Source organism: Bufo gargarizans, chromosome 4 (assembly GCF_014858855.1).
Source record: "Bufo gargarizans isolate SCDJY-AF-19 chromosome 4, ASM1485885v1, whole genome shotgun sequence".
Classification (NCBI taxonomy): domain Eukaryota; kingdom Metazoa; phylum Chordata; class Amphibia; order Anura; family Bufonidae; genus Bufo; species Bufo gargarizans.
In genome coordinates this window covers 459,800,556-459,820,918 of record NC_058083.1, presented here as the reverse complement: position 1 = coordinate 459,820,918, position 20,363 = coordinate 459,800,556, and the positions used below count along the sequence as shown (strand labels likewise).

The window sequence follows — 20,363 nt, the reverse complement described above, 5'->3', positions numbered from 1 at the left end:
GTGGGATTGTATGGGGGGGGGGCGCTGCTGTGTGGGATTGTATGCGGGGGGGGGGGGTTTGCATTGCATCTTGGGTGAGTTTTGGGTGGGTTTTTTTCCCAGGACTTAACCCCTGCTGTAAGGCCTCTTTCACACGGGTGAGATTTCCGCATGGGTGCAATGCGTGAGGTGAACGCATTGCACCCGCACTGAATCCGGACCTATTCATTTTGTATGGGGCTGTGCACATGAGCGTTGGTTTTCATGCATCACTTGTGCGTTGCATGAAAATCGCAGCATGTTCTACATTCTGAGTTTTTCACGCAACGCAGGCCCGATAGAAGTGAATGGGGCTGCGTGAAAATCACAAGCATCCGCAAGCAAGTGCGGATGGGGACCCGATCATTATTACTTTCCCTTATAACATGGTTATAAGGGAAAATAATAGCATTCTTAATACAGAATGCATAGTACAATAGGGCTGGAGGGGTTAATACATTTTTTTTAACTCACCTTAAAGGGCTTCTGTCACCCCACTAAAGTCATTTTTTGTTGTTGGGCTAGTTACATTCCTTATAGTGCGATATATGAAAATATTATGGTGTTACTTACTTTCATTCAGCTGTTTCTTATAAAAACGAAGTTTTATAATATGTAAATCAGGTCTCTACCAGCAAGTAGGGCGTCTTCTTGCTGGTAGCCGCCGCAAAAAACCGCCCCCTCGTCGTATTGATTGACAGGGCCAGCCGTGATCTCCTCCTCAGGCCGGCCCTGTCAGCATTTTAAAAATCGCGCGCCTCTGTTCATTCGGCGCAGGCGCTCTGAGATTAGGAGGCTCGTCTCCTCAGAACTCCCTCATTGCGCCTGCGCCGATGACGTCTTCTCTTTCGGTGATGTCATCGGCGCACTGAGGGAGTTCTGAGGAGACGAGCCTCCTAATCTCAGAGCGCCTGCGCCGAATGAACAGAGGCGCGCAATTTTTTTTCTCTGATTTAAGTCCTCTTCCTTTCCGTTATTCCACAAAACATATCCGTATGGTTTCTGTATTTGATCAGTTTTTTGCAGATTGGAAACAGTAACTATTTAATCACCAAACACATGAGCAATATGGGCTGGGCATAGCATTTCTACAGTGTGGATCCGCGAAATACGGATGAGTTCCGTGTGCGTTCTGTATTTTTTGCAGACCCATTGACTTATATGAGGCCTTATTTGCGGACAATAATTGGACATGCACTACTTTTTTGCAGAACGGAAACGGAATGCACATGGAGTACCTTCCATTGTTTTTGCGGACCCATTGAAGTGAATGGTTCCCCATATGGTCCATAAAAGATGGAACTGAAGCAGAAAGAAAATAAGTTAGTGTGCATGAGCCCTTAGGCCTCTTGCACACGACCGTATGCCCTCCGAGATATGCGGTCCGTGAGCGGGCCAAATGTCCCGGAGCGGCATTGATCGCGTGCACGGGAGCACACAGCATCATAGATTACAATGATGCTGTGGACGTCGGGCCGTCCGCGGGACTATTGTCCCTCACTCATAAAATCATATGAGTGAGGGACAATAGCCGTGCAGGAGGCAAGACGCGCACAGCATCATTGTAATCTATGATGCTGTGCGCTCCCGTGCACACGATCAATGTGGCCCCGCCTTGTAAGAGCCCAATCCCTCACACAAGCACAGAATGGGCAATGGCCTGCGTTTGCGCACTCTTCCCTGTGCTGGCCATCTGAAGCTATAGCGCATGCGCTGAGAACTTTTGTTTCCGCTCACGGTTTTAAAAAAAGAAGTGTCCTGTCCATTCCTGACATGGATTAGGTACTCCGTGTGCATTCCGTATATACAGTCCGCTCCCAAAAAAATAATAGAATATTTCCTAATATTGTCCGCATTACGGACAAGTATAGTACTGTTCTATTAGGGGCCAGTTCCGATTCACAAAATACGGAATGCACACGGACGTCATCTGTATTTTTTGCGGATCCTTGTTTTGCAGACCACAAAATACATGGTCGTGTGCATGAGCCCTTAGGGTCCATTTACACGTCCGCAAAATGGGCCTGCATCCATTCCGGACCCATTCATTTTCAAGGGGGCCGGACTGTGCGGTCCACATTTGTGGATCCGCACTTCCGGATCCGCCAAAAAATAGAACATGTCCTACAGACGTGTGAATGGACCCTAAGGCCTCATGCACATGAACGCATTTTCATTCCTTGTCCATTACATTTTTTTGCGGACCGTATACGGAACCATTCATTTCAATGGGTCCGCAAAAAAATGGAAGGTACTCCGTGTGCATTCCGTTTCCGTATTTCCGTTCCGCAAAAAAAGGCCTAAGGTGTCGTGTGCATGAGGCCTAAGGTGTAGTGGAAAGATCTGCACCTGTTCTGTGTTTTTGACCCACACCTAGTTTTGGCTCATAATTACTGATGGAAATAACTGACCAAATACTGAAGTGTTGTTGTGGAAATTTTATTATGTGGACATTTTATTTTAGGATGTGTGTTTTTATAGATTGTCACCTGTCTTCCTGTGTCGGATTTAGCCAAAGAACGCTCTAGCAGAGGGTACTTTGGCTGAATCGGGACCAGTGGTAAAACCATCAGTATGAAAACCCTCTGATGGGCTTGGAGACGTGTTCTCAGTGTGTAGGGGGCGTTTGCCGGTTTGTGAGCACCAAGTGCAAGCACTGGGCTTCTTCCCTTCAAATGTCTATACACATTAGAGAAGTGAAGTCTGCATAACGAGAGATACATATTATACCTCTGCTGCGGCTTCGCTATCCCTTTCTTGATACATATCTGCTTTTAAGACATGCATATCTGCCTTGTCGGTATACTCGTACCGTATACTGACAATAGCCGTAGCAATGTCTCGCAGATAAACCTATAAGAATCAGCAGAATGATCCTTATTAGATACTGGTCACTTTTGAGCAGTATTGAATAAGGTCCATGCTGACAATGATGGGGGTGGGCAGCCACCTGGCTGGTCAGACAATGGACATGACTCATCCTTCCTTATACAGGGATGGGGTGTGTGCATTGTCTGCCCAGCCACATTGATTGTCCCTCCCTGTCCTATGTCATCACTTCCTGTATCCTTGTCTTGGGCCAGCCCCTTTTGTGAGTAAATAAAAGGAACAGACTGGGCAGGAGGAAGGGAGGGAGTACTCAGCAAGAATTCAATCAAGATGGTAGCACCTGGGTCTGTCTCTGACTGCGGCTAAGAGAGGAGGGATTTACCGTTTTCCTTACACAAACTTTTATGCAAGCTGACTACAACTATAAAAATTTCTACAACAGTGTGAACTTAAAAACGCATAAGGCTACTTTCACACCTGCGTTAGGTGCAGATCCGTCTGGTATCTGCACAGATAGATCCGCACCTATGATGCAAACGCTCACATCCGTTCAGAATTGACTTGCACTGAAAGTCAATGGGGGGCGGATCCGTTTTCAGTTGCACCATATTGTGTCAGTGAAAACGGATCAGTCCCCATTGACTTTCATTGTAAGTCAGGACGGATCCGTTTGGCTCTGCATCGTCAGGCGGGCTAAACTGATCCCTTTTGGGCCGCTTGTGAGATCCCTGAAACGGATCTCGCAAGCGGACCCAGAAATGGCAGCGTGAAAAAAGCCTAAGGAAAAAAAAAGCATAAAAAAAAAAAAAAAACTGATGCGAGATTTTCTCAGCACAGAACATACCCTAAATTATAATTCCGCACATCCCATGACAGGCACCGTTGTCACAAGACGTTTCTCACTTCACCTCACAGTGGTTTTAATCAGCGCTGTTCCCGCCTAGAGGACAGAAGTGTCAGTTTGACGTGCCTGTAGCTATCATGTCCATATACAGAGGGCACAGAAGCCGCCATGTCATGTGCTACACGGGGAGGAGAGTGTACACTGCCAGATATAGGTTATAATAGGGGATGCGCCATATTTATAGAGCCCTGTGCACACAATAGCGCCCTGGCACTAGGCTCTGTCTCAGTGGGAGGAGGTGACCAAGCAGGGAGCGGCAGTGCAGGGGTTAAGCAGCGCTCACTTCCTCATCGCACCGCCTGACGTGCGTTGTGTACACGGTGATGGCGGGCTCCGGGAGGCTGGCGGCCGCCGCTGACAGGGGGACAGTGCGGCGGGCAGGACGAGCCGGGGCGGCGGTGGCCCTGGCCGTGGTGTTGGCGCTGTGCCGGGTGCCCGAGCTGTGCGGAGCCACACAAGAGGAGAGCGCAGTGACGACGGTCACCTCCAGCAACTGGACTGCGGTGTTAGAGGGGCAGTGGATGGTGACATTGTGAGTATGCAGCCGCCGGTGACAGGAGGAGGGGAGGACATTGCTGTCATTGTGTGCGCCACCGCTTATACGCCACGGCCACGTCATTGGTCAGAGCGGTAACGCCTCGGTGTGTACTGTGTGTGACAAGTGCTTTATAGGGATGAGGAATCGGTCCTAGCAGAGGACTCGCCTCCCCCTACTAAATATAAGGCTACTTTCACACGTTCAGCAGAGGATTCAGGCGGGCAATCTGGAGGCAAACGGATGCATTGCAATACCGGATCCGGTTGTCATCTGGAAAAACGGATCCTGTATTTTTATTTTCACGGATTTAATGCTCTGCGCATGCACGGACGGAAAGAACGGATCTGTTTTGCCGAGACACTTGGGTCCGGATCTGGTGTAACATTACATTACCCTACTTCGTCAGACTTCCCTACCTCGCAACTTCCGGTCGCACCGGAAATGACATGAGGAGGCGTGCCGGAATTGTGCCGATCTGCGCATGCGCAAAAACACGGTTTAGGGAAATCTCACAGCGGAGTTCAGCTGGACACTGCGCATGCGCCGGAGAGCCTCACCAGCCTTAGGGTAGGGAAAAATTACGACCCAGTGCGCAAGTACAGAACAGCCATCCGATCTCTGCGCCTGCGCAGTGTGAGGGTAGGGAGATCTGATGGCCAATTTAACAAAAAAAACTGCCATCAGATCTCCCTATCCCCACACTGCGCAGGCGCAGAGATGGGATGGCTGTTCTGTAGTTAGCCTCGCTTGCGCACTGGGCCGTAATTTTTCCCTACCTTAAGGCTGGTGAGGCTCTCTGGCGCATGCACAGTGGCCAGCTGAACTCCGCTGTGAGATTTCCCTAAACCGTCGTTTTGTGCATGCGCAGATCGGCACAACTCCGGCACGCCTCCTCACGTCATTTCCGGTGTGACCGGAAGTTACGAGGTAGGGAAATCTGTAACGTTACACCGGCATTAATGCATTTCAATGGAAATTAATGCCAGATCCGGCTTCCCGACAAGTGTTCAGGATTTTTGGCTGGAGAGAAAACTGCAGCATGCTGCGCTATGTTCTCCGGCCAAAAAACGTAAGAGGGACTGAACTGACGCATTAGGATAAAACTGATCAGTTATTTTCCGGTACTGAGCCCCTGTGACGGAACTCAATACCGGAAAAGAAAAACGCTAGTGTGAAAGTACCCTAAGGGCTGCACTACATCTGGTTATTGGGGGCAGGAGGGTAGCTATCCCCTTAGGGAGCTCTAGACCAATCAGAGGTCGCCATTGTTTATAGTAGTGGATGCCCCGCCCCCTAAACGTGTTCAAAGGAAATAGAAAGTGTTTAGGAGCAAGAATCACATGACGCTCTCTAAATCTGATTGGTTGAGCAGTCAGACTATGGCTACTTTTACACTTGCGTTTTGGGCGGATCCGTCATGGATCTGCAAAAACTGATCCGTTACAATAATATAACCGCATTTATCCGTCGTGAACGGATCCGTTTGTATTATCTGTAACATAGTCAAGATGGAGTTCATGACGGATCCGTTTTCTATTGTGCCAGATTGTGTCAGAGAAAACGGATCCGTCCCCATTGACTTACATTGTGTGCAAGCGTCCGCCTCCAGAGCAGAATGGTGACTGAACTGATGCATTCTGAGCGGATCTTTTTCCATTCAGAATGCATTAGGGCAAAACTGATCAGTTTTGGACCGCTTGTGAGAGCCCTGACCGGATCTCACAAACTGAAAGCCAAAACGCCAGTGTGAAAGTAGCCTTAAAGGGGTATTCCAGTTATAGAAAGTGATCCCGGATAACTATCAGATCGATAGGGGTCCTCCTGCTGGGACTCCCCCCACTGATCACAATAATGAGACCCGCGTTGTACTCGGCTATCTCTGGCGCTCCCATAGAAGTGAATAGTGTGGCGGCACTCATTTCTGAACAGCCATGCTGTCCGTTTGTGTCGCTCAATATCAGTGAGAGTCCCAGTAGTAGAACCCTCACCGATCTAGTACACAGGATAGGGGATAACTTTCTATAACCAGAATACCCCTTTAAGGCCCTATTAGACTGCACAGTTACATGCCAGTTAGGGTCCATTCAGATGTCCGTATGAATGGGTCTGCATCGTTCCTGCAATTTTGCAGAAAGGGTGTGGGCCCATTCATTTCAATGGGTCCGCAAAAGATGTAGTTCTGTTCCGCGGCCCTGCAAAAAAGCATGTCCTATTCTTGTTTGCAGCCACGGACAAGGCATTTTCTATATAGCGTCGGCCATGTGCGGTCCACAAAACACTTGTGGACGTGTGAATGGACCCTTATCGGGAATATGCATGCCAATGAGTGTGGAAACGCCTGTATATCAGCTGATGGGCACCCTTCATGGGTGCAGGCTGCTCAGCTATCGGCAGCACATCGCCCTGTGCACTCACGGATGTAAATGACCCCCACAACACCAGGATGTTTAAGAGGGTTCAAGATAAGTAAAAACGGAGGCAGCAGCGCCCTTACTCCCCTGCGGTCCTGCTGCGCTGACGTCAGAGGTGATACTCCCTGCGCATGACTGCTGAGGCCGGTGATTGGCTGCAGCGGCAATGTGGAGTGTACAGGATGTCGGTCACTGCTGCTGTCAGGAAACCGATAGCACACAGATGATAAATAACGTCTAGACATTTAGGCCCCTTTCATACGAGCGTGGCGGATTGGCTCTGAATGCGTTCAGTGAAACTCGCACCATTTTGCAAGCAAGTTCAGTAAGTTTTGTTTGCGATTGCGTTCAGTTTTTTCCGCGCGGGTGCAATGCGTTTTGATGTGTTTTTCACGCGCGTGATAAAAAACTGAAGGTTTACAAACAACATCTCTTAGCAACCTTCAGTGAAAAATGCATCGCAGCCGCACCTGCTTCCGGATGCAATGCGTTTTTTCACTGAAGCCCCATTCACTTCTATGGGGCCAGGGCTGCGTGAAAAAACGCAGAATATAGAACATGCTGCGTTTTTCACGCAATGCAGAACTGATGCATGAAAAAAACGGTCATGTACACAGACCCATTAAAAAATGAATGGGTCGGGATTCTGTGCGGCTGCTATGCGTTCACGTCACGCATTGCACCCGCCTTGAAAACTCACTTGTGTTAAAGGGGCCTTAGGAGTCTCGTCTGGTAGGTGTGAGGGGGGGTCTCACCTATCGGGATTACGGGAGCTCAGCCAGTCAGGGTGGTCGGCAGCGGCCCCATCCAGGAGCAGACTGGACTCTTTACATTGAGGTCTATAGGACATGCATGTCGCCGATTCTTTGCATTGTATTTCATTTAGACAACACCTTCCATCTTTGTCACCTGTTCCTATTGCTAATCAAAAACGTTCCTTTGCTCTTGTCTGCAGATGTCTGATTTCCATACTCCCACATGTAGGTAATAATTGGGCTCCAGTATAAGTGCCTGACATCTGTTGTGCCATGTCCTGGCAGTGGGTGCTGCCCGTCTCCTCATAGAAGTCAAGGTGCTGCGCCCAGTTGTAGCCACTACTATACTTGCTGTGACAGAAGTTCAGACTGATAAAGAGCGGTGGCCTTCCAGATAACGAGCTGCTAGAAAGTATGACCTTTCCAAAAAATAGCTGCTGTGTCTGAAAGTGCCCCACCCCAACCCCCTGTCAACGCTGCACATATATCTGTGTCCAGAGCAACACCGAATGGCACGTTTACTAAGAGCGGCTTTTTACGGCGGTCTTAGTTTCCCCCTCTGCGCTGCCGCTAGATACGTCTAATTTATGACTAGGCGTGCGCCTGGAGTAAAATCTCCCCCAAAAAAGCCTGGCTGGTGTAGTTTTTAGCTTACATTTGCGCCTGTTTCCAGCTGTAAATGTAAGAAAATTTGCCAAGGCTGGAGTCCCGACCCCAGTACGGCCTCCGGCGCGCCACTACTACATCCCTGGCACATGCGGTAACATTGTGTCGCATGGCCGGACAGAAAAGGGACCGGCCACACTTTTTACGTCTAAATGTGCCCCACACTCGCAGTACAGCCCTGTACATGGTGGAAAGCCTAAATAACCCTTAGGGCCAGTTCACACAGCTGATTAAAAAAAAACTAACTTTAAAAATCTGCGTGAAATCCACATGTTTTTATGCAGCGGTTTTTCAGATGTGATTTTCTGCCGCTCTTTTTTTTTTTTTTTTTTCTTTAAACCAATGGGTGTTTAATAGAATTGGAATAGCTGCATTTTCAGCTTGAGGTTTTTGACGCGAATCTGCGTATGGATTTACATGAAGCTTTTTTTTTCTATGCTACCCTTTCATTTCAATGGGAGATTCGGCGCTGTTTCTGCTCCGTGATAGGGCAAGTGCTGCTTCCTATTTAAATGAATGAGGCTGTTTGGGGTTTTTTTTTTGTGGTTGATTTTGAGGCAGTAACGCAACCCTAATCAGCGCCAAAAATGTCTGTGTGAACTGGCCCTTAGGGTGCGGCTACACGGCGACACAATTATGTGCGACTTGTCTGCAATTTGCTGTTGTACCGCTATTTTAGAACTGTGACTATGAAAGCACAGCCAAGTCACAGGCGAGTCTCGTGTTGCGCGCAACTTACATTAAAGGGGTTCTTGGATCATCTCTAACCTGTGGAGGGAAGATGTTTCACATAGTACTTACGCTCCCCCGATGCAGTCATCTGTACTGCAGCCTTGCACACTACAGGCTCCTCCGCCCTGTATATTTTCAGTTGTTTTTTATTTTATTATTTTTATGTGACTGTCCACAAAGGCTAGCCTTTTATTACAGTTCTCACACAGACGTCACAGTAGGCCGACTTTTCCTATTTCCTGCAGCTCACTTGTCGGCTTTGACGTGTAGACTGGGGAGGTCTGAGCAGAGTCACATGATGCACTCCTTTTAACCCCTTGAGGACTGAGCCAATTTTTGTTTTTGCACTTTTGTTTTCTTCTTTCTACCTTCCAAAAGCTGCAACTTTTTTACATTTTTCATTCACATAGCCATATGAGGATTTAATTTTTGTGGGACATGTTTTATTTTTTTGACACCATTTAAAGGGCATCTGTCAGCAGATTTGTAACTATGAAACTGGCTGACCTGTTACATGTGCACTTGGCAGCTGAAGGCATCTGATATTGATGATCTATCCTTTGGGTCCTTTTACACGGACTGATATTAAGGCCAGTTATTGGGGATGAGTGTATAAACGGTTGTTCCCGATAATTGACCTATGTAAAGGGTGCCGGTGATTGTGTCATCTTTCCTGTGCAGCAGATCGTTCTATCTAAATGGCGATCTGCTGCCCAGGGGGCAATGATTTGCTGTGTCATCATCATACAGTGGAGGTGATTGCTGTATGTAAATGCCGCCCTCATCTCTGCTGACGATCAGGCAATTATGGGAACGTCTGGTTCGTTATAACCAAATAAACAGTAAAAGACAATAAATGTCAAAAGTAGACGTCACTATGAATCAAATTAAAGAACATAAAGTGGTGGTCATTTGTTATATTACAACATAACTTTTACTAATACCTTAAAAAGGATAGGCCCTAAATATATAAATCATACAAAATAATGAGATCAAAAGCAGCGGTAGTAAGGACCAAATGTGCACAGCGGCACCCAGCCAATAAACATAAGATAAAGGTGCACAGCGGCACTTGGGATTGATAACCGTAGTCCTACCGCTCCGTCCTCAGAATCCATGGTGCAGTCTGTGTCCTGATGAAACCGGAGTTGTATTGCTCCAATCGGACCATTGGCTGCTTGAGGCGGCGGGGTCAGTATAAGCCCTATTGTAACCCTGTGGTGTAATCCTAAGCTGACCCTGATTACTAAATAACAGGAGCAGCCTAACCTCAGGGCACTCGTCCTTATAAGGGCGACCCCCGTCAGGAATCTCTCCCTGTGAACTGGCCCTGATTGGCCATAATCTAGTCCTGCTCCCTACATGCACGTTTCATATTTGAAAAATCATCAGGGGAAATTTAACTAGAACTTTAAAAATAGACGATCGGGTGATACCAGTTATAACACACCCATAAGTTTGTCTATTAAGTATATGGACAAGTGGGAAAGGGAGTACTAGATGAAGCTCCTTAACCACATAAACGGGGCATGTTGCTAGCCACGGGCAATAGATCGCCTGGTTCGTTCCCAATAATTGCCTGACACACCGGTCCATGTAGTACACTAAAGGACACTAAGCATCCATAAGCTGGTCCTGGAAAACTCCTCTAAAGAGTGGGTCAGGATAAATCCACCTTGTTCAAATCAGATTGCAATAAAAATCTTCCAGACTATCAGGCCAGGAATAAAGGATAAGCCGGGGACGTCCTTGACTTGGGTGCAGTTCACCCAGTCGTAGTAATCAGTGCCTCCATATTGCTGTACCGACTAGACTGCATAATGCCCCGTGCTGGAATCACAATACCAATCATTGCTGATGACTGTACATGAGACCGCCGTCCCTGCCTTCACCTCAAGAAGCTATGCCCAGCCCTCGGAGCCATGCTTGGGGGTAAAGAAAGCCACAGGACAATGGGGGGGGGGGGGGGGTTGGGGTAATTGCTTGTGCTGGGACCATTTTGCTTTTTACATGGAGACTGCAATCATCTTGTGTTGCATTTTCAAGAGCAAAGAAGCCGTCCTCTGTGACCTCACTTGTGGTCTAAGTTTATACAATCTTTTTGTAGTGGCTGTCTCATGCACGTTGACATTGAGCGCAGTTTGACGCGTGCCTCTATATCGGGGGTAGCGAGTCTAATCTGAAATGTAGGGACTGGACATTGTGTACTTTGTGCTTGTCGATCTACCAGTTCACCTACGACGTCAGTAGACAGTCATGGTGCCCCAGTTATATTAAATTATCTTCTATCAACAAGATAGGAGATGACGATTAGATTGTAGTGGCGCCTACCGCAGGGATGCCCACTATCATGAGAATAGGGAGTCCGTAACCTGTGAACAGAGTGGTCGGTCGGGCATGCTCTTGGCTGCTCCATTCACATTTCTATGGTGAATTGCTGTTATTGTGGGTATCCCAGTAGAACGACCTCCACCAATCTAATAGTTATAACTTTTGTAGGAGGGTTCATGGGATGATCGTGGGTGATAGACATGTCACCGATGTTCCTGGCCTCGGTGAAGTAAGAGCCGGTTTCATGTGTTAGCAGCAGTTGCCGTTTGACATGTTGCTATTTAGTATGGCTGTAATAGCTGATCCGGGACGGCTCTTACTGGGAGTAGTCAAAGTGCTGGGTGGGTGACTACTCCCCATGTTCCAGACCGGGTCCTGATTTTGGGCTATAAAACACAGGCAGCACTGTCAGGTGGAGTGGATTACTCCTCTCTGACACTGGAGCTATGTCAGTCTCTGTGTTGGGACCTGGGATTTTGGGCCTGGATTTAGGCTAGGTCTACACGACGACATTTGTCGCGCGACCGACAGATAGGGCCCAACTACACTGCAACATTTGTAGCGCAACATTTTGTTGCACCAGTGTCGCGCAACAATTTTTATAATGGTAGTCTATGGTGTCGCACTGCAACATGCAACAGTCGCAGAAAAGTCCATCTTGAATGAATTTTCTGCGACTGTTGCGTCGCAGTCGCTGCATGTTGTAGTGCGACACCATAGACTGCCATTATAAAAATTGTTGCGCGACATTAGTGCAACAAAATGTCGCGCGACAAATGTCGTCGTGTAGACCTAGCCTAAGGCCTGCTACCTTGTTGGTGTGAAAGCAGATGGATTCTGCTTCGTCCAAGGACTTCTTCTTTGCTGCATGGTGTGAACGAACACCAGTATCACAAGGTGACTGTTTTCCTTGAAACTGACTTTTTGTTTTGTCGTTTACCTAATGTGTGAATAAACACTGAACTGTTTAATTTAAGGACTTTGTTGTTGCCTCTATTCTGCATCCGCTAACCGGCCTACCAGAGCGAATCCCCACACTTTATATAACTGGAATACCCTTTTGGCCTCATGCATCACTTGAATGGGTCCGCAATCAGGAGCTGCGGTACTATGGAGTGCTTCCGTGGTGTTTCTTTCTGTGCCTCTGCAGTGCAAAAAAATAGAACATGTTCTATTTTTTTGCGGTGCGGACGGATCACTGACAGTAAGAGCCGTCCCGGCTGCCACACAGACGTTGCCCGTGCATTGGGGACCGCAAATTGCGGTCCCCAATGCACGGAACGGCCGTGTGCATGAGGCCTTTAAGTGTATAATAATGACTGGCTCCCAATATAGGCGCTAAACTTGTCCATTGGTTACCTTAACCATTCAGAAGTCCATAGTGCATTGCAGATCCGCAATACACCTGGCCGGCAACCCCATAGAAATGCTTAGGCTGGGTTCAGACCTGAGCGTCCTGACCTGAGCGCTGTGTATGCGCGATTCTCCGGCGTCTCACCTACGCGGCTCCAGTAGTATGCGAACGCCCATTGTCGCGCGTTCCCGGAAGTCTATGTACGGGAACGCACGACAAGACGCCCCAAAGTCGCTCATGTACTTTTTTGAGCGTCGGGCGTTTTACAGCGCGTTCGTACGCGCTGTAAAACGCCCAGGTGAGAACCATTCCCATAGGGAAGCATTGGTTTCTCCTTGTTGAGCGTTTTACAGCGCGTAGGAACGCGCTGTAAAACGCTCAGGTGTGAACCCAGCCTTATTCTTGTCCGCAATTGCGGACAGGAATAGGACATGTTCTATTTTTTTTTTTTCCGGAGCCACGGACCGGAAGTTCGGGTGTGCGCTCCGGAAATGCAGATGTGGAGAGCACATAGTGTGCACTCCGCATCCATTCTGTCCCCATAGAGAATGAATGGGTCCGCGGACTGAATGAGATGCGGACTGATTATAGGGACGTGTGAATGGAGCCTAATGGGTCAGCCAGTAAATGGAGGTCATAAACTAGATTTGCAGGATTTTCTGCATATGTCTGAAACAAACGGTAGAACAATTCTGCAGAGATTACAGGATTATAGCTGTTTGAAGGGACAGGTGGGATTTATTTTGCATACTATTGCAGTCATGGAGGGGGGAGGCTCCTGCTGCAGGCTTCCCTTCTGCCAGACATTAATCTGAGGTAAAATAGGATAACCGCAAAAGAGGAAATTAAGGGAGGAAGTTCTGGGATATATATATTTTTTAATAATCTTTTTGTTCATTTTCTATCTTTAGTGTTCCCTTAAGTCCATTCATATGACCGTATTTCTGGGTACGCATCTGTTCCACAATTTTGCGGAACGGGTGTGAACCCATTCATTTTAATGGGGCCGCAAAAGATGCGGACAGCACACAGTGTGCTATCCGCATCCGTTCCATTCCGTGGCCCCACAAAAAAGAGAGCATGTCCTGTTCTTGTCCGCGGACAAGAATAAGCATTTCTATCATAGGGACCGCAAAACACTTACAGTCATGTGAATGGACCCTTAAGTGGTTGTCAAGTTTCTGATATTGAAGACCCTTCCTTAGGATAGTTCACCAATATGAGATCGGCAGGGGTCAACTCCAGCTGTCTGAGAGACCACAGCACTCGAATGAGCCCTGCCTTCTTGTCACTGTCGACATTGCAAAGCTGAGTGATATAATTACAGCTCCTCTGTCCCATTAAAGTGACGGCGGATCAGCGGGGGTGGGTGCCTGCAGTCGGACCCCCCGCCAATCTGTTATTGATGACCTATCCTGAGTATGGGTCATCAGTATCGAAAACCAGACAACCCTTTTAACATAGGCAATTCTATACTGTGTGTTCATTCCACATAACTGACCTGCCACATAGCAGTGGCTGTGATCGCTATGATAATTACACATAGATATATGTACACACTATAGTTAATGCAGATACACATGTACCATCCTGTAATACAACTTATCTACCTCCCTCTATTGTTCTGTATACCTTGCATAGCGGCTTATATACAATATGAGCAGGCCTTCTTGTATACCTTGCATAGTGGCTTATATACAATATGAGCAGGCCTTCTTGTATACCTTGCATAGCGGCTTATATACAATATGAGCAGGCCTTCTTGTATACCTTGCATAGCGGCTTATATACAATATGAGCAGGCCTTCTTGTATACCTTGCATAGCGGCTTATATACAATATGAGCAGGCCTTCTTGTATACCTTGCATAGTGGCTTATATACAATATGAGCAGGCCTTCTTGTATACCTTGCATAGCGGCTTATATACAATATGAGCAGGCCTTCTTGTATACCTTGCATAGCGGCTTATATACAATATGAGCACGCCTTCTTGTATACCTTGCATAGTGGCTTATATACAATATGAGCACGCCTTCTTGTATACCTTGCATAGCGGCTTATATACAATATGAGCACGCCTTCTTGTATACCTTGCATAGCGGCTTATATACAATATGAGCACGCCTTCTTGTATACCTTGCATAGCGGCTTATATACAATATGAGCACGCCTTCTTGTATACCTTGCATAGCGGCTTATATACAATATGAGCACGCCTTCTTGTATACCTTGCATAGTGGCTTATATACAATATGAGCACGCCTTCTTGTATACCTTGCATAGCGGCTTATATACAATATGAGCACGCCTTCTTGTATACCTTGCATAGCGGCTTATATACAATATGAGCACGCCTTCTTGTATACCTTGCATAGCGGCTTATATACAATATGAGCACGCCTTCTTGTATACCTTGCATAGCGGCTTATATACAATATGAGCAGGCCTTCTTGTATACCTTGCATAGCGGCTTATATACAATATGAGCAGGCCTTCTTGTATACCTTGCATAGCGGCTTATATACAATATGGGCAGGCCTTCTTGTATACCTTGCATAGCGGCTTATATACAATATGGGCAGGCCTTCGGCAGGCTCTTAGACGTGGCCATCTCTTCCCGTGGCTTGGACATGCAGTATCTGTCGCAGGTCTAGTATTACATGTACTACGTGCGCCTCCTGTAAACATCTTGCTCATTTTGTGTGAGGTGTAGACCAGAGCCAACTGTCATGTCACCTCACATCATCCGCCAAGCAGTTTTGTGTTTGTGAGGGAATGAAGGTGCCGCAGGGACCATCGCAGCACTCTCTCCTCCTCGCTATGGTTATGGCAGCTGTTTCCTGCAGCAGAAATCAGTTACCGTATTTCTGTGGCTTTTCTATCTTTTAACAAAGTGTTTGCCGTTTTGGACAAACTCTAGAGGGAAACAGACTTCAAAAGAGAGCCCTTTACAATCCGTACTTCTACAGTCTTCCTTCTGTAACATTTAAAGGGGTTACACAAAGAATAACACCAGCATCCTACCTTACCGCACTGTATAAGTCAGATGATGACGTTCTGGGTGCATTTTGACTCCAGCGTAATAGTGATGTGTGACCTGCGTCCTGTGTTTACATCCCAGCGCAAGACTCACATGGAGTGTCTGTGGCATCAGGTGGGGGTCCGTGTCTGTGGTCATCAGTATCTGATCGGTGGGGGTCCGACACCCAGGACCCCCACCAATCAACTGTTTAAGAAAGCACTGGTGCTCGCAGTATAGTGCCGCGGCTTTCTCTCAGCTGTTCCTAGGCCAAGTGAGTACACGTACATCGGTCACATGGCCTAGGCGCAGCTTCCACTGAAGGGGGTTAGCGCAATACTATGTACAGCGCTGTGCTTGGGGAGCACCAAAAAGTGCCTTTTCAAGTAGATGAATGGCAGCGTTCCCGGTTGTCGGACCCTCGACAGTCTGATAGTGATGACCTTTCCAGAAAACCCTTTTAATAAATTGATGCTGCATATAAGTTGGTGGAAGGGCCCTCTTTCAGTACATAGACTTTTACTAAAGAGATGCTTTAAAAGGGTTTTCTGTGATTTTTATACTGATGACCTGTCCTCAGTATCTTATTGGTGAGGGTCCCACACCTAGGACACCCGCCGATCAGCTGTTTTGAGAAGGCAGCGCTGCTCCTGTGAGCTCTGCAATCTTCTTACAGCTCACCATGCATGGCGCCGTACGTTTGTATAGCTTCTTGGTATCGCGCTCAGTCCCATTCACTTGAATAGGGCTGAGCTGCTCCTAGGCCACGTGACACATAAACGTGACGTCACTGGCCTAGGAGAAGTTTTGAGCGCTGGTGCCTTTGCAAACAGCAGGGGTCTTAGGTGTCGAACCCCCACCAATCAGATAAAAAAATTATCTCGGAAAAAACCGAGTTTATTTTTTTGCAGATTTCCTTTCAGATTTTTCTGACAAAAAACAGAAGTGGATTCAAAATGAATTGGAAATATAAAGGAAATAATTTATACTTTATACCTGCTGGATCCAGCTTTGGCTGAAAAACCTGAAGGGAAATCTGCCACAAAAACTCCTTAAATAAAACTCTGTGCATTTCATGCTCCGATGCTCTCCTTTGTCCTGTGCTGAATCGTGCAGGACAAAGGCTTTTTCTGGATATCCGGTGACGTACCGGGCTCTCCATAGGGTAAGCTAGGCGGAGGCTTCTGCCTAGCAGTGAGCCCGGTGACGTTACCGGGCACTAATGGGCTGGCTTTAGCGCTGTCCTAGCCTGTAAAATGGACAACCGCTTCAAGTGACCAGGATGGAGTGCAGGAAAACTGGGCATTACAGAGAAACAGTCACTATTAGGCCCCTTTCACACGGGCGAGTTTTCCGTGCGGGTGCGATCCGTGCAGCGAACGTATGGCACCCGCACTAAATCCTGACCCATTCATTTCTATGGGGCTGTGCACATGAGCGAAGTTTTTAACGCATCACTTGTGCGTTCAGTTGAAATCGCAGCATGCTCTATATTGTCCGATTCTGACGTGACGCAGGCCCCATAGAAGTGAATGGGGTGTGTGAAAATCGGATGGCATCCGCAAGCAAGTACGGATGCCGTGCGATTTGCACGCACGGTTGCTAGGAGACGATCGGGATGGAGACCCGATCATTATTATTTTCCCTTATAACATGGTTATAAGGGAAAATAATAGCATTCTGAATACAGAATGCATAGTAAACCAGCGCTAGAGGGGTTAAAAAAAAATAAAAAAAAATTTAACTCTCCTTAGTCCACTTGCTCGCGAAGCCCGGCATCTCCTTGTGTCTCCTCTGCGCTGAAGTTGAACAGGACCTGGGGTGAGCTGCTCCATTAAATATCGGTTAAGGACCTTCGATGACGTCACTCCGGTCATCACATGGTCTTTTACCATGGTGAATCACCATGGTAAAAGATCATGTGACGTACCATGTGATGACCGGAGTGACGTCATCGAAGGTCCTTAACCGATATTTAATGGAGCAGCTCACCCCAGGTCCTAATACAATCTTCAGAACATCAATCACAAGCCCAAACTTCTATGAAGAAGTTCGGGTTTGGGTACCAAACATGCGCGATTTTTCTCACGTGAGTGCAACGCATGACAATGTTTTGCACTTGCGCAGAAAAAATCGCGCATTTTCCCGCAACGCACCCGGCTCTTATCCGGGCAAAAAAACTGACGCCCGTGTGAAAGAGGCCTTAGTAAGTGATAATGTTGTTTCCTGTCAACTGATACTGAAAATTGTAACGCCGGAATACCCCCTTAGCTTGCTGTATTGGTTTTACATTTGAGACCCATAGCTGAGGGCTGTGGAGGATTTCCATCTTGACTAGTTACTGTATGACTCTCAGCAGCCTGCAGGGTATGTTTTAAAGAGGACCTGTTGCCACCCCTGACAAATAAATAAATTTTTGTAAATTCTTGTATTCCTCATGAAATAGCAATTCTGAAACATCTTTTTTAAGAACTTTACATTGTGGTTTTCCTCTGTTATTCCTCCTAGAAATGTATGAATAAATTGACTGCTGGCTGTAACCAGTTGGAGCTGTCACTTGCACTGTCCAATCAGCGCTAGACAGTGGAATATTAATGAGCGGGTGTGAGTTCAGGAGGAATAACAGAAGAACGGAACAACGCAGAGTTGTAAGAAAATAAGAGCGAGGAGAGAGAAGCTCTCACATAGCGTGCTCTACCCGCTCGCTGCAGGAGACAGTAGAAAGTCTGGGGCCCATTTCAATTCTGTGTCCATCTTGCGTCTCTTGCAGTGAGGAGACGGCCCTGTGTGAGCGCTGCTCTATCCTCATTCTAGTGCTCAGTGGGGAATGATAAATTAAAGGGATATTCCAGAAACAGCAAGTTACAACCTATCCACTGGATAGGGAATAGTTGTGGGGTCAGTGAGAATCCAACCGCTGGGATCCCACTCATCACTAGAACAGGGGACGTGGAGTGGAGTAGCGGTTTTGCATGCACACTGGCACTCCTTTCATCTCTATGAGACTCAGAAATGGCCAAGTACAGCGCTCTCTACCTGGGACTCCGGGTCTTGTGATCACCAATAACAGTTATCCCCTAAGCGGTTACCTAATGAATGTTGCACATGTTGGTCCTCACTGTAGTATAGGGACAGCATTCAGTGTAAATGATATGTCGACAATTTAGTGATAAGAACATGGCACATTGCCCACCAATGATCCTACAGATTAGTGTGCGTACTGGTGAATATTAAGTTGCCTCCAATGTAAACACGGCTTGAGACCATACCGTCATATCCTGCATTCAGAATAGAGCTCCCCTTAGTAGAGCAGCGGTGGATCCTTCTTCTAGTAATGGACTCTGTGCAGCTCTTTGCTCCTTCACTTTCCCAGTAGTTAGCACAGGCACAGCATTTGACCCAGCAGACTCATTGCCACTAACCCAGCAGTCAGAACAACTTCATTTGTGGTGAAAGCAGGCCCTCCCTAATAACCGCAGTCTAATATCACCATAGTAGTTTTAGTAGACTTCCATCCCCCAGTAGTCACAGCAGCTCTATAGTAGTCACAAGTGCCCACAGTGCTGTCTTTATACACTACTCACAAAAAGTTAGAGGTATTTAGCTTTTGGGTGAAATTTATGGAAAACATAATATCACTGTCGCATAAATTTTTTTATATCCTGAAAGAAGGGCATTTAAGTAGAAGCAGCAATGATGATCTCCTCATCTCAAACAATTTATTGAAACAAAAGTCAACAACAATGGTGGGTATATCCCCTCAAATAAGATTCAGGTCTGGAGAAAGTGCAGGCCACTCCATTTGAGGTACCCCAGTCTCCAGCAGCTGTTCCCTAATGATGCGACCTCGATGAGCTGGAGCATTGTCCTCCATGAAGATGACATTAGGCCTGTGTTGTTCATGCAGAGGCACAATGACCGGATTAATGATGCAATTCAAGTAGTATGGATTTGTCACTGTACCATTCACAAAGTGTAGGGCAATTTTGTATTGTCTAGACACACCTGCCCACACTGTAACACCACCACCACCAAAGGCTCATCTGGTGACCACAGTGGCTGATGCACAGCTCTCTCCATGATGTCTCCAACATCGTTGGTGGCCATCATGCCTGCTCAGCGTGATTAACTTTTATCAGTGAACAGCACTGAAGTCCACTGGTCCCGGTCCAGCGTAGATGCTCCCTGGCCTATGCAAGACGATGACGCCTGTTGTCGGGTACCCTTGCAGATGGTCTAGCACGCAGACCACGCTGATGTAAACAGTTTTGAATGGTTTGATGTGACACTTGGGTGCCTCTCACCTCCATTAAATGTGCCTGGAATTGCGTGGCATTCATTATCTGGTTCCGCAGGGCATTGTTCACAATGAAACGGTCATCAGTGTGGCATGTGGACAAAGGATGTCTACTTCTATGCCTTTCTGCGACTCTTCCAGTCTCTCTGCATCTCTGTTGCAACCTGCTGATGACACTGTGTGACACTGTAAGCTCAACGGCCACTTTCATCTGAGAACATCCTGCTTGAATCCTCGCAATGCCGAGGTACTGTTGATCAGATGTTAGGTGTCATCTTGGTCTTATGATGTCAAAATGTGAACAGCATGATGAGGAGGACTGTTTAAATACCAATTCTAATTGAACCAGGGAATTTATTGGGCGATTCTTGGATCAAACACGTTTTGTGAATTTTGTCTTTAAAGGGGTTGTACCGGGTTCAGAGCTGAACCCGGACATACCTTCATTTTCACCCCGGCAGCCCCCCTAACTTAAGCATCGGAGCAGTTCATGCTCCGATGCGCTCC

The 20,363-nt window shown here is 47.2% G+C and overlaps 1 protein-coding gene across 1 annotated transcript in view; it reads left to right on the top strand.

The window, feature by feature from the left end:
* Window positions 1-3,891: 3,891 nt before the first annotated feature.
* The window catches only part of TMX4 (thioredoxin related transmembrane protein 4), an 89,308-nt gene continuing 72,836 nt past the window's right edge, over window positions 3,892-20,363 (top strand). The window contains exon 1 of the mRNA XM_044290559.1: window positions 3,892-4,283. Within this exon, the coding sequence (XP_044146494.1) occupies window positions 4,075-4,283 (209 nt within the window). The 5' untranslated portion in view covers window positions 3,892-4,074. The remainder of the gene's footprint in view (window positions 4,284-20,363) is intronic.